This window comes from Pholis gunnellus (genome assembly GCF_910591455.1).
Source record: "Pholis gunnellus genome assembly, chromosome: 24".
Classification (NCBI taxonomy): domain Eukaryota; kingdom Metazoa; phylum Chordata; class Actinopteri; order Perciformes; family Pholidae; genus Pholis; species Pholis gunnellus.
In genome coordinates, this window is record NC_136551.1 from 6,281,260 (window position 1) to 6,294,840 (window position 13,581).

Genomic DNA, 13,581 nt, shown 5'->3' on the forward strand with positions numbered 1-13,581 from the left:
AAGTTCAACAGTACATGTTGCCAATTGTTTTACTCAACAGTGTAGAAATAGGAAACGTGTTATATTTTGGAACATTTATAATCTGATTAGTTCTGCGCATGCATTTTCAGTTTATGGGCAATTTGACATTTAGCCAAACTGAAACCAAGAAACTTAATCACTACTGTTTCTATTTTTTTGCACTTGAAACCAAATTCCGTTACACGTGAAATGGGAGCTTACCGTTAGCATAGCATTTGGTACATCTTAGTTCAAACATAAAGAATGGCTGGAATATTGGGTAAACGAAGGGTATCATTTGTTTTCCATAAATTTCACTTTTGATGTAGTGATTGCTAATCCAATGATTTTTACTGGCGCGCATTGGGGAAACAATAATGTTCTATTAAGATATTAAATGTTTATTCCTTATGGTTCCTCTTAAATTATGAATGGCTAAAGGAGTTGTGTTATCAGTATTTTGGGGTATTGGTTTGGAGGGTGTTGCAGTTTTTTTAAAGAAAAACATAGGGTTCACCCCCTGTCCCCACCGTAATCATTTTCATACAGTCCCTAAATATTCCACAAAAATGAATACATATTTGCATGTTTAGTTTACTTCCGTATGATAAAAGCCTTGCTGTAGCATCGACCAATATGACAGCTACAGTAGCTTGGGAAATAGCGACACTGACATTGATGAATTTGCTGTTTATTAGACCACAAATGGGACATTACACCCCGCGGTCCCGCCGCCTCACTCCACGCTGCCGGAAGGCTAACTTTATTTTGCCAGGAGGAACGCGGGCGTCCAGCTAGATGGACCGTCGCGGCTGTAGCAGCTCGAATTCAGCCAGCGCGGACCATAGCGTCTCCAGAGAGGCCGTCCGCTCTCCTCCTGGATAACATGCGCTCGCCACCAGCCTGTTGTTCCGCTCATTTTATTTACCAGTGTAACGTTAGCATGAAAATACGGTGTTATAAGCAAGCTAATGTTAGCTAGCTAACTAGCCATTCACTAAAAAATGCGAAAAATGAATGCTTCGTCATTAACACTGATTCACCAGACATTTTAATGTGTCATTTCCAGTCCACAGAAAGAAGAGAACAGGCATGTGCTGTGATTGTAGAGCTACACAGTGGTCAGTGAAAAAATAAAAACAATAGACGCTGTGGCTAGATGAGAGGAGAGGGGTCTGAGTAGAAGGCGTTAACATTCTTTTATTCCATGATTAGTCTCATACGGTTCAACTCTATTTCAGATTTGACCTTGATGATTAGGGCTGATTTAAAACAGTAGATGGCGTTTTGAGGCCTTTTCAACCATGAAATGCCGATTTTATAAAACAATCTTTGGTAAGAAATGTAATTATTAACACTAGCATTGATGTTTAATCACAGCACGGTCATATCTTTAAGCAGTTACTCTTTAATCTACAGTGGCTTTGGGGAAGTGTCAGAGTTTTCTTACGCATAAATCTGCTCACCCCTTCTGCTTAAATTACATGTTAGACACTCCTCGACAAGTAGTCTGATCTATCTTTAGTGCTGCCCACGGGAGAAATGTTACCTAACTCTACACACTCCTCACACTTTATCAGGCCACAAAAATAAAGACTTAACAATACAAGATCTTATTGATCCACACACATCAGTAATGGCCTTTTTATAAAACATTTTGTGTTAAAATGTGTGAGTGAGCGAATTGCCACCATTTATCTTTAAGAAGAAAGAAAAAGACTTTTTCAGAAATGAACTGACTGAGTGCGTTTTAAAAGAGCAGAGCAGCACTCTCTCACTCTCTCACACTGTCACACAACAAGCTGGTCTATAATACAACCCACAGGGAAAAGGGAGAAGCGTGCTGATTGGTTGACAGAAGTGCTTGTATGTGCAGCTTCACCTGTTTCTGCACACAGCTGCTGCACCCAAACTTTTCTGGTCCATTTTTAGCTCAATGTTTTTGTGCTCTTCAATCTCACTTCAATAATGCCACGCTGTGATAAGATAAGACAAAATAAGGTATTGATTTTGGGGGTTCCTTTGAGGAATTGTAGCAAAAGATTCAGCTGAGAAGAAAACTGTGAAGTGCTGAAGGAAAGCTTCAAAATACCAACAAAACACCAACCTACAAACAAAATGTTAACTGGACTTAACTGGAAAAAAAAATGAATGAATGAAACCCAGAAATAAACGACATGGATCTATGTACACATAGTTTTGAACATGACCACGGCTGCTCTAAATATCTCTCCCTGTCATAGGTACAGCTTGAGGACGAGCTATTCGAGGGCTTTGACAGCATTGTCTCCGCTGCTCGTCGGCCACCTGACACTTTGAGGGCTGAATCATGATGGCATATCCCCGGCCTGAGTGGCCAGTTGCTTCTTTCAGTCTGTGACAGCAGCTGCGCTGCGATTTGGCCCAGTCGGATTCCAGTGGAGCTGAAGCAGGCAGGGGGCAGAAGGAGCTATATTTAGAGAGGGGGACAGGATTAAATTGCTGGGTCTTCACTCTGAGAACCTTTTCTCTGCTCTGCCTTTTCCAGCCAGGACCGACTGCCAAAAGGACCTGCGGCCGCCCTGTCTCCTTCCACTCTCCACAGACCCCCTTTTGTTCGCCCGCCATGGACCCCAACGCCATCAAGGAGGAGCTGCGCCTGTTCCAGAGCACCCTGCTTCAGGACGGGCTGAAGGAGCTGCTGAATGAGAACAAGTTTGTGGACTGCACCCTGAAAGTGGGCGACCGCAGCTTCCCCTGCCACCGGCTGATCATGGCCGCCTGCAGCCCTTACTTCAGGGAGATCTTCTTCACCGAGGACGGGAAGGAGGTGGAGAACACCAAGGAGGTGGTCCTGGAGGATGTCAACCCTTCCATCCTGGACATGATCGTCCAGTACCTCTACTCGGCCGAGATTGACCTCACCGACGAAAACGTCCAGGATATAATTGCTGTGGCGAACAGATTCCAGATCCCTTCTGTGTTCACGGTGTGTGTCAACTACCTTCAGAAGAAGTTGTCCTTGACCAACTGCTTGGCCATTTTCAGGATGGGCCTGGTGATCAGCTGTCCCAGGCTCGCTGTGGCGGCGCGCAACTACATCGCCGACCGCTTCGAACTCCTCTACCAAAACGAGGAGTTCCTCCAGCTCGCCGCCCACGAACTGTTCGCCGTCATCGGCGGAGACTCGCTGAACGTGGAGAAGGAGGAGCTGGTGTTCGAGGCGGTCATGGCCTGGGTCCACCACGACAAGGAGCGCGTCAAGGTCCTGAAGGATGCGTTCAACTGCGTCCGCTTCCGCTTGCTGCCGGAGAAGTACTTCAAGGACAAAGTGGAGACCGACGAGATCATCAAGGCCGACCCGGAGCTCCAGAAGACGATCCAAGCCGTCAGGGATGCCTTCAAGGGGAAGCTTCCAGAGACGCCGAAGAAGGAGGATGGGGAGGAAGGGGCAGACACGGAGGGAGGTGAGGTGGACAGCCCATTCCCCGGCTTCCTGAATGACAGCCGCAGACACGGCATGTACACGCGTGAATTCATCGTCATGATCAACGACGCGGCGGCAGTGGCGTACGATGTCAGCGAGAACGAGTGCTACCTGGCGGCCATGTCGGAGCAGGTGCCGCGTAACCACGTCAGCCTGGCGTCACAGAGGAACCAGCTCTACCTCATCGGAGGACTGTTTGTGGACGAGGACAACAAAGATGTACCCCTGCAATGTTACTTCTACCTGGTAACTATGTTTTTTTTCTTTCACTTGATACCCCTCCCTTCATTACAAAAAAAACCTATTATTTAAAGAAATAGTTTAATAGTTTGGGAAATATTCCTATTCACTTTCTTGCAGAGATTTAGATGAGTCACGTTAAAGGGCCTTTTTCCTCTTACCTGTAGTGCTATTTATCAAATTGTTTTGATAAAGAAGCCGAGCGCCATGTAGTCTCATAATGTTAGAGTGAAGGCCGATAACTCCAACACTCGGCAACTCACACCAAAACTATCTAGATTGATAAATTGCACTACATGTAAGAAGAAACATACTTATTTTTAAATTTGGGGTGAACTGTCCCTTTAAATATAAAGCTAGAGCCCAGAGACTGCTAGCTTAGCTGACCACAAAGACCGGTAGCAGTGGGAAACAGCTAGCATGGCGGTAACGTTTTTACGACTTTTGGTGGATAAACCGAAATTATATAGATTAGACTTTAGACTTTTTTTAGACTGTCTTCAGAGTCAGGCTAGCCGGTTCCTCCTGCATCCAGTCTGTATGCTAAGCTAAGCTAACCGCCTGCTGGCTAGCTTTTATATTTATCCTCCTGAGCTTTTATATATAATGTACAGATATGAAGGTGGAATTAATCTTCTCACCTAACTCTCAGCAAGAAAACAAAAAGAAAAGTCTCCAAATATGTCCAACTATTAATGAAACAGTGTTTAGTATCTTAGAAGTCTGTGAGGAGATAAAGAGACCTAGCTAACGGGTGCTAATACAGTGTTTTAATGTACTTTTCTTCACAGTTGGATCCACTCACATCTGAGTGGGTCGCCCTGCCGCCCATGCCTTCCCCTCGATGCCTCTTCAACGTTGGAGAGAGCGAGAACCTGCTGTTCGCCGTGGCGGGAAAAGACCTCCAGACCAACGAGTCTCTGGACACCGTGATGTGCTACGACGTTGAGTTAGTGGCAATTTTCCCTCCCTCTGTCTTTATTGCTCACCCTGTCTCTCACCTTTTATACATTTCTGAGGTGATAATTAACTCCAGGAAAGTAACAATATCGCTTACTTTAAAGATTTTTTAAATAAACAGATGTGATGTTTAGGTATTCATGATGTGATCTCACCCTCTTAATTGGTTTCTTCAATAATAATAGAGCTGCTTTTTCTTTGATTTATAGTTAGGATGTTTAACTGTATTTATGTTTATCACAAATCCAGATGGATTTGGCTCTACCAATACCCCACATGTATCAATTATTCAGCATATATTTTGAATTCTTCTTGAATATCAATTCTTCAGGAAGATGAGGTGGAGTGAGTCCAAAAAGCTTCCTCTGAAGATCCACGGCCACGCTGTCGTCTCCCACAAAGGAGTGGTCTACTGCATCGGAGGAAAGACGGATGACAAGTGAGTAAATGTGTGTGTGTGTGTGACCTTACGCTGTGAGCAGCAGCTGTTTGTGGTCTATCATTCTGCCGGACTGCAGAGCTGCATGGTACTTCATAGACAACAACTACACAATAAGAAGATATTGATCCTGTGCATCACTTGTTGGTGTATACAGTGATATTAAAGGGTCTGAACATTACTAACAGGTGTTGTAATCTTCACTGACTTTGCAGCGCATGCAGCAGTGGTACATGAACAAAACAAGTCCTGAAACCTGAAGGATTTAACGCGGCACCTAATGATAAGCTTAAGGGTGTATGCATTTCAGAAATAGTGGGGAAACAATTCAACCTGCATGGGAAAAAGGAAAATCCACAAAACCTGAATGCAAAATATATACTTTTCATAGGTTAAAACAGAACTCACAACAAGCATTTGTCATATCCTAATCTGTAGACAAACCATATACTGACAAAGGTTGTACTCTTATTTCCATCTTGACTTTCTCCAAAAATGTACTATATTTCTTATCATACATTTTAATATAATATCTCATCCTTATCTGCCAACCACATTGTCTCCAGTTGGGACTACATATACAGTGTATATAGACATGTGTATATAAATATATATGTGTGTGTGTGTGTGTCACATCTATTTATATCCAAAGTGCTATCAGTTGTGTCCAGATGAATCCTCTTGTAGATGCAATATAATATATTTCCTCTGACTACTGTACATCCAGTATTGTTCCACATTACATGGTGTTGTTTTAATCCAGCCCCATTATAAAGTGTCAGATACCAAATACCACACAATGGTACAACACCAAACTGTATGTGTAGTTAGGAGAGAGACTTTAGGATGTTACCTTCAAACGGTTAAACTGTTGATTAATAGTGACCATGCCCTTTTTCAGGAAAAGGTTCAATTAAAACATGTAAATTGTATCTATTTGCTTTATTCTCATTTATTTATTTCTTATTTACATTTTTTTATTTAATCATGTTTTACTCATTTTGTTTTCTTTTCTCATTCGGCTCAGAATCTTTGTGGATCTTCTCCTTTTCTCAGGTGTAACCGTATTCCTGCTGACTGTTGATTGGATGCTGTGTGAACTCAGTGATGCTCTGATGAAGGCTTCATGCTGAAACACATTGTCAGTCCATTTGTGAAAATAGCAAGAATGATGAAAACACGAGAAGACATTCTCATCATCATTTACCGGAATGCTGCCTTTAATCGTTTGGGGGGAAAAACAAACGCTTTGCTAATCACATTAACAAATCAATTTACTCCAAATGACCCTTTACTTCCAATTGTGTGATACGCTTTTGTCTTCATCTGCTATTTCTTGTATGTTTTTCATGATTCATGTGGAAGGAATATGCTTTTTCTAACAATATACATCAACATTCCTCCCTTCATCTCCACAGCAAAGCCCTCAGCAAGATGTTTGCATACAACCACAAGCAGTCAGAGTGGAGGGAGCTGGCGGCCATGAAGACGCCCAGAGCCATGTTCGGCTCCGTCATCCACAACGGCAACATCGTGGTGGCTGGTGGAGTGAACGAGGAGGGCCTCACCGCTTCATCTGAAGTCTATGACTTCGCGACAAACAAGTAGGGTTCTGGTTTAACTTTTAATTGTGTTAAACGATTCCACAAACCACATGTAGACGTCATTATTGTAACCGCATACTACGGAGGCCAAAAGTGTTAAATATTACATGAATAAATAACACACCATGAAATAAACACGTGAATACACTACGTCAAATAAGGAAACAAATTAAACCAATAAATTGTTAAATAATAATATATTAAATGTAGTCATTAAGATATTAAGTTATTTTGACTTTCTTATTTTCATAATAGAATTTGTTTTATTGTAAATTATGTTTTTTTCAAAAGCCTGTTTTGATTTCCTATTAGCATTTCCCCCAATGATACTCAAAGACCCCGAGCTTCCCAGCTAACTAGCTAGCTAGTTCCTGTTTACTCTAGCAACCACAGAGATCAAAGGTCTACTTCGTTAACTCTGAATCAACCAGCTAGCTGCTTCCGTTAGCACTAGCTCTTCAGCTTGATGCTGAGTAATAATCCGCCGAGGTAGGTAGCATGCACAGCTTTGTTAAGTTAAATTAAAACAGAGCTTAGTCTTAGAGTGTTCACTTACAGCAGCAGCTTCCAGGTTATTGAGTCATAATGACTTCTGCATTGTTGTAGCTAACAGGAGCTAACAAGCTAATTTTGGTAGCAGCCTTCTAGCTTAAGAGAGGCAGGGGGCACATGGTCGGCTAAGAGATGAGCAGTAATATGAAACGTGACATTATGCACTAAAATTAAATTTTATTTATTTATGTATATATAATATTGAACTTTTTGGGCCTCCATATCCCTCAGGCGGTTAAAAAAAGGAAACTGGATGAATGTACCAAGGTACAATAAAGCGAGAGCTCCATCTTACACCTGACCTTCTCCTAATGTCGCATCTCCTCAGGTGGGAGGCCTTCGCAGATTTTCCCCAGGAGAGGAGCTCCGTCAACCTGTTGAGTAACGGCGGCTTGCTGTACGCCGTGGGCGGCTTCACGATGGTTCAGACGGAGAACAAGGAGGTGGTCCCCACGGAGGTCACTGACGTCTGGCAGTAAGTCTTCTCAAGTGATGGGACCAAGGGCTTTTTACGTGTTCTGGGTACCACTGACTATCCTCTTCGTCTTGTCAGGTACGAGGACGATAAGAAGCAGTGGAGTGGGATGCTGAGGGAGATGCGTTACGCTGCCGGCTCCTCCTGTGTGTCCATGCGCCTCAACGCTGCCAGGATGCCCAAACTGTAGACAGAACTATGTTCTTTCTTTCTTAACCCCCCCCCCCCTCCAACAACACCTCCTGACACCCACCTCATCCCACAGCGAGCTGCCTCCGAGGCGTCTCATCCTCAGCACTCAGATTTCTGTGTGTCGAGTTGATCTTTGACATAAATTTTTCTCTGAACTCAGATGATTTCTATCTGTACTATAAACACTCGCTCCCGCTGCTGCTTCAAAGACTGCACCATCCCCACAGTATTAAAGAAAAAAAAAAAACACAATTTAGATTGATCTATAAAGCTGTTCACACCATTTCTAGCATTTTCTTTTTCTTTTGTAAAATAAACATTTGTAAACTTCTGCTTCTTTTACTGTTCCTGACTTTGTGTGATCTACAGAATAGTGACATTACAGAGACTGTATCAACATGTCGAGGGCAGCCGAGGCAGAGGAGATGTATATTTGTCGGCTTCTTTGTACTTTCAGGTAAACAAGGCAATGGAGCTGGGTTAATAGCAGGTAAGTATTAACACTTAAACGCAGCATAATGATCTTCCATGCGTGCGTCAACATGACAGTGGGCGACGGCGGGTCAAGAAGTGGAGACGACAAAACGTGATCTGGAAAAGTTGAGGTATGCCTACGCAGTACCACGGATGCACACTGAATCCCAACGGTGTTTTTTACATGTTCTTACACTTACGGTCACGGGATGGTGACACGGGAGATGGAGGAGTTTACACCACATTTAACCTGCAGCTGCGAAAGAGATGTGTAAATAATGCCATTACACTCATTAACACTGATATGCATTTTGTATGTGCCCTCGTTGAGATCTTGATTTTGAAAACCAGACGTAGTCACATTATTTACCTCCGGCTCCACCAACTCCATCAGCTCTTCTTGGCCGCTTGAATGCATTTACCGCCAACCGACGCTTTGACCCAAACATTTCAAATAAGAAGAGGAAAACAACCTCGTGTTTTCTAGTGATAACGACTTCATTATGCCGTTATCTCGAAATAACAAAGCTTGTTTTCTCTACAGATAACATCATATTTAACTTGTGATCTCGAGATAGCGGTATTTAAAAAAATAAACAAACCAAAGGTTTGAATTATGTCGGTTTAGGGCTTCCGCAGTTAATGGTTGATAAAAAATACAACACATTTCCACCACATTCATTTATTCATTACTTTAATCAGAAACCACTGTCTGTGTCTGTGCTAAATTTAGCCCTACATTCACACGGAGGTGATCTCATGCCTGTGTGAAGAAATACCAACTTCTAAAACAACGCCTGAGTTTATTTCTCTGAATAAAAGTTGAACTGTAGAGTTTGAAATCATCAGAAGAAAAAAGACTCGCCTTGCCCTTCTTTTCCTCCTGCAAAATCACCTGACACCTGATCCGTGTCAATACAGCGAACCTTGAGCTTTATCAGCTCAAGCATGACAGCAGGAAGCTACGGTGCAGCTGGCTGAAGGTGAAGCACACAACAGCGGCCTTTCAGACTAAACTATGCTGGAGTTTCCCCCCGTGGGCGTGGAAGACTGGAAGAGGGAAGACGAGAGAGAGAGAGAGAGAGTGGGAGGAGTGACGGAGGGATGGTTGTGAAAACAGAGATAAGAGACTCTGAGGGCTTGGAGTGAGCGCCGATGAGGACACTAGCTCAAAGTGAGTAGAAAAATACCTTTTCTTTTAAAAACTATGCCTTTATAACTCAGCCTCTCTCTTCAACACCCCTGAAATGAGCTTTTGGATAGACCTTTTCCAACAAAATATGATCATTTTAATGAGGACAGGTCCCTGCCTTATAAAATCTGACTCTACATGCGATGTGTAAATGACCTCTCTCACATCTCCTCATGTCTATAATGAGAGCAGATTGCACTGACGGCAGGAACCGGGATGCCAGATTCGTGTATCCTGGGAGGCTTTTTCACAAACCATGACTGTTTGTTGAGGGAAAGGAGGTTTTTGTTTGCTTCGTTCCCACTGAGTTTGCTTGAGTGTTTGTTTCTCTCCCACTCTGCTCGCCTCTGGGTTTACACCACTGCTCTCGTCTTCCTTCCTCGAGCAGTAATTGCCAATCGCCGAGGGAAAAGGAAATGATGACTTGTTTGTAGTCTATTTTTTCGTCAGCCAACAACATCAAATGTATATTTATTCACCTGAATTGGGAATTGGTAAAACATTAAAGCTGCACCAATCAATATTTTTACATGATTAATCGAATCACTTTATTTTACGTGGAAGGTGTCACACGTAGGTTCGAATCCACAGATAATTACCTCCTGACTATGTTGTACGCAACAACAATTGACCAGAATATCTCTGTACATTCATTATTGATCAAATTGATGCATTTTCTATTACGCAGACTCGTCATCTGCGTATTCTGCTATGAACACACACGAAATGTTGCTAAGCTATCATGAAGTCACACCCCCTTTTTGAGCATATCTTTTTAAACGTGGTTTGTAAAATTGCTTTTCATACTCAACAGCCATGGAACATAGCAACTGCACCGACGTGGACCGACTGATGACACGCTATTTCCTGCCCGTCTCCTACGCCATCATCTTCATCGTGGGCCTGGTGGGCAACGTGACCTCTATTTGCATTTACGTAACGAAGCTCCGCCCCTGGAGGAGCAGCAGCATCATCATGGTCAACCTGGCGCTGACCGACCTCCTCTACGTCCTCAGCATGCCCTTCCTGGTCCACTACTACAGCACCGGGGACTGGACGCTTGGCGACTTCATGTGCCGCTTCGTGCGCTTCGGGTTTCACTTCAACCTGTACGGAAGCGTTCTCTTCCTGACGTGTCTCGCGGTTTTCCGCTACGTGGTGGTGATCACGCCCCTGAGGGCGGCGCAGGTGCAGCAGAAGTGTTGGGGCATAATCGCGTGTGCAGCCGTCTGGTTCATCGCCGCTGCCGAAATCGCGCCCATGCTGTCGTTGATATCCCTGGAGAAGCGCGACAACGAGACCCACTGCTTAGACTTTGCTAGCACCATACCCGTCGACGACGTGCGGTGGTACGGCTGGCTGCTCACTGCGCTCGGATTTGTCCTCCCTCTCGCGGTGGTGGCCCTGTGTTACATCGGCATCGTGAAACAGCTGGCGAGAGGGCCCTACACGAGCAGCCCGTGTCGGGTGCGAGCGCGCCGCGTGACTGTGCTGATCCTGGTGGTATTCGTGGTGTGCTTCCTGCCGTATCACGTCTTGCGCGTGTTGCGGATCGAAACCCGGAAGAACGTGGAGCACACGGCGTGCTCGGTGGACCGCATCGTGCATGCAGCGTACGTCATCTCCAGGCCTCTGGCGGGACTCAACACCTTTTTCAACCTGGTGTTGTATACTCTCTCAGGTGATAAGTTCAGGAGGGCCTTCCTCAGCACTTTCTACTGGGACTACAGCCTCACCAAGACCAAGTCGCTGATCTGCGTGGCCATCATCAGCAAGGCAGGCCGCCTGCCGCATGACAGACCACAATGTCGGGAACGCTGAATGAAAGCCATTGTTTCTTCATTGTGTACTTCCCAGAGACAATAAATAGTTTTATGTGCCAACCACAGACAGGTAAATAGAAGTGACTCAAGGCTAAAGTTGACAGAAGTGCATTAGCCCTTTGTCTACACCCAAGAATAACTTACCTGACTAACAATGTAATGGATTATTTTGTTTGCAGCCACGAATATAGTCTTAGTTATAGAAGGTTTCAATATGTAGTCCTACGAACGGGACGTGAGTTTGCATTTCCAGTCAGTTTTCCAAGAAAATAAGGTGGTACTGTTTTTATGTTGTATATTACATCTGTTTTGTGCTTTAAAAAGGGCATTTTATATTTAAACTACAATGGCATTTCTTAGTGTACTACACCACACTTTTTTACTACATGATTGGCATGCTAAAATAAAATAAAAAAGTATTGAGTAGTGGAGACTACTAAAGATTTATAGGGAGCTAGCTCATTTTAGCCTAGCGTTAGCCTGCTGTAATTGTCTCATATAAAGTGTCCTATGAGACAACAGTTTATGTTCCCTCTGTATTTGTTACTGAGTTGTATTGATAATCCTATAAAACGTATATATATATATTAGGGCCATTGAAGGGAGTGATATTCCGAGAAGAAACTTGGTCGTAAATTTACGAGAAAAGCTTCAATGTTCTCTGATATTGAAGTTGTAAATTGACAAAAGTAAAAAAAACAGCTTTACTTTGCAAAGTTGCATCAACCTGAGGATCAGGTGATTCCTTTTGTGCGTCAGGAACTACAACGCAATATAAAACGTATTGCAAGAATATCACATGTTCCTACTGTTGCACCTCCACAATAACGCGTGTGGCACTCCCTGTTTACTGGTAGCGTCTGTCCAACTTTGCAAAGTGAAGCAATCTGGTTACTTGACAAAAGTTTTTTCAATCAATTTGTAAAGAAAATTGTAAATTTACGACTTTAATCTCTGATAGACTTTTTTCCCCTAAACATTACCCCACTCCCTCAGGGTCAATGGTTTTTCTTTTTTCTTTATTTTCTTTTATTCCTTGAGAGGAAGGTCACTTTATCTCAATTTATCATTTAACTTTTTTCTCTTTTCTTTTATTTTGTTGCATTTCCTGAGTCCCCGATACCTTAGAAATGGCTGGCAATTTTAAAACGACATCCATCATCATGGTTTGCTGCGTTTGTCTCCCCCAACAGTGTGATAAACCCGGCTTTTACAGCCCGACACCTCCTGCAGCTACTGATCTGTGAAAGACTCCGAGGTTGCGTCTGAGCTCTCCTCTCTGCAGATGCTCTCACCTTCCCCACAAGCTAACAAGGCGGGCGGCACACTGCTCTCCATGAGGGCGGGCGACAGAAGAACCAAAAAGGTTGGAATCTAAAAAACCTTGCACTACTGAGAGCAAATCTTAAAGAGCAAAATAAAAATCTTCATGTAACGGAAACCTCCCGGAAAAAACTCTCCCTGTCAACAGAGAGACGCAGTCCGCATATAGAGGAATCTGTTACACTGTTTGTCTATCACTTCCTGCAAACCGCTCCATCCTGGGTGCCATATGTCGCTCTGCCGTGTTACCCGGTTTATGGTTCAATTCAAGACAATCGGTACGCCGCGTCAAATAAAACAGCTCTGATAGAAAAGATGGAATTAATGTAACATTTTAAGGCATCTGTTGTGTGCATGAGTGTGCGAAGAAGTGAAATCCATCATTATCGCAGGCTTATGTAATTCTAATCTTTTCTCTGTTGCATGCTGTGCGAGTAGAATGCAGCTGGGGATGGAGGGACTATTTTGGTCTGTGGACACAGCCGTTTCCTTCTCTACCTCTTGACTGATCTGCTCATCTTCCTCCTCATGAGCAATAAGAATAAACCTAGTTGGAAGTGTTCATCACGGGAAACGGGACGTTAATGTGAACCACCCACCATCTCTAAAGGCGCGTCTGTAGAAATGTGTTGAAGCAGTTGTTTTTCTGCAAATGGAAGCGGAGCGCTTTGTTTGTCAGATTATTAGGAGGGGAAAGCATTCAGCAAGCCAATTAGTTCTTTCTATTGTCAATTGAACTTTAAATGATCAATTTGGAAGCGAAGAGGTCGTGATCGATGCCCTAATGGTGGAAAGGCCAATGTTCTCTCTCTGTGACGTAGGAGCACCGGAAACCGGCCGT

General features: G+C 43.6%; 2 protein-coding genes across 2 annotated transcripts; both read left to right on the forward strand.

Annotated features, from left to right (window-relative positions):
* Positions 1 to 2,499: 2,499 nt before the first annotated feature.
* On the forward strand, positions 2,500 to 8,260 carry LOC306715598 (kelch-like protein 41b). Its single transcript, XM_079186019.1, has 6 exons — positions 2,500 to 3,712; positions 4,498 to 4,655; positions 4,998 to 5,105; positions 6,524 to 6,709; positions 7,590 to 7,736; positions 7,815 to 8,260. Exons 1-6 carry the CDS (start codon positions 2,606 to 2,608, stop codon positions 7,924 to 7,926), a joined length of 1,818 nt encoding a protein of 605 aa, XP_079042145.1. The 5' UTR covers positions 2,500 to 2,605; the 3' UTR covers positions 7,927 to 8,260.
* Positions 8,261 to 10,410: 2,150 nt separating this feature from the next.
* On the forward strand, positions 10,411 to 11,415 carry LOC306715304 (2-oxoglutarate receptor 1-like; the record flags this gene model as incomplete). Its single annotated transcript, XM_079185621.1, has 1 exon — positions 10,411 to 11,415. The coding sequence occupies one exon, from the start codon at positions 10,411 to 10,413 to the stop codon at positions 11,413 to 11,415; it is 1,005 nt and encodes a 334-aa protein (XP_079041747.1).
* Positions 11,416 to 13,581: the final 2,166 nt, after the last annotated feature.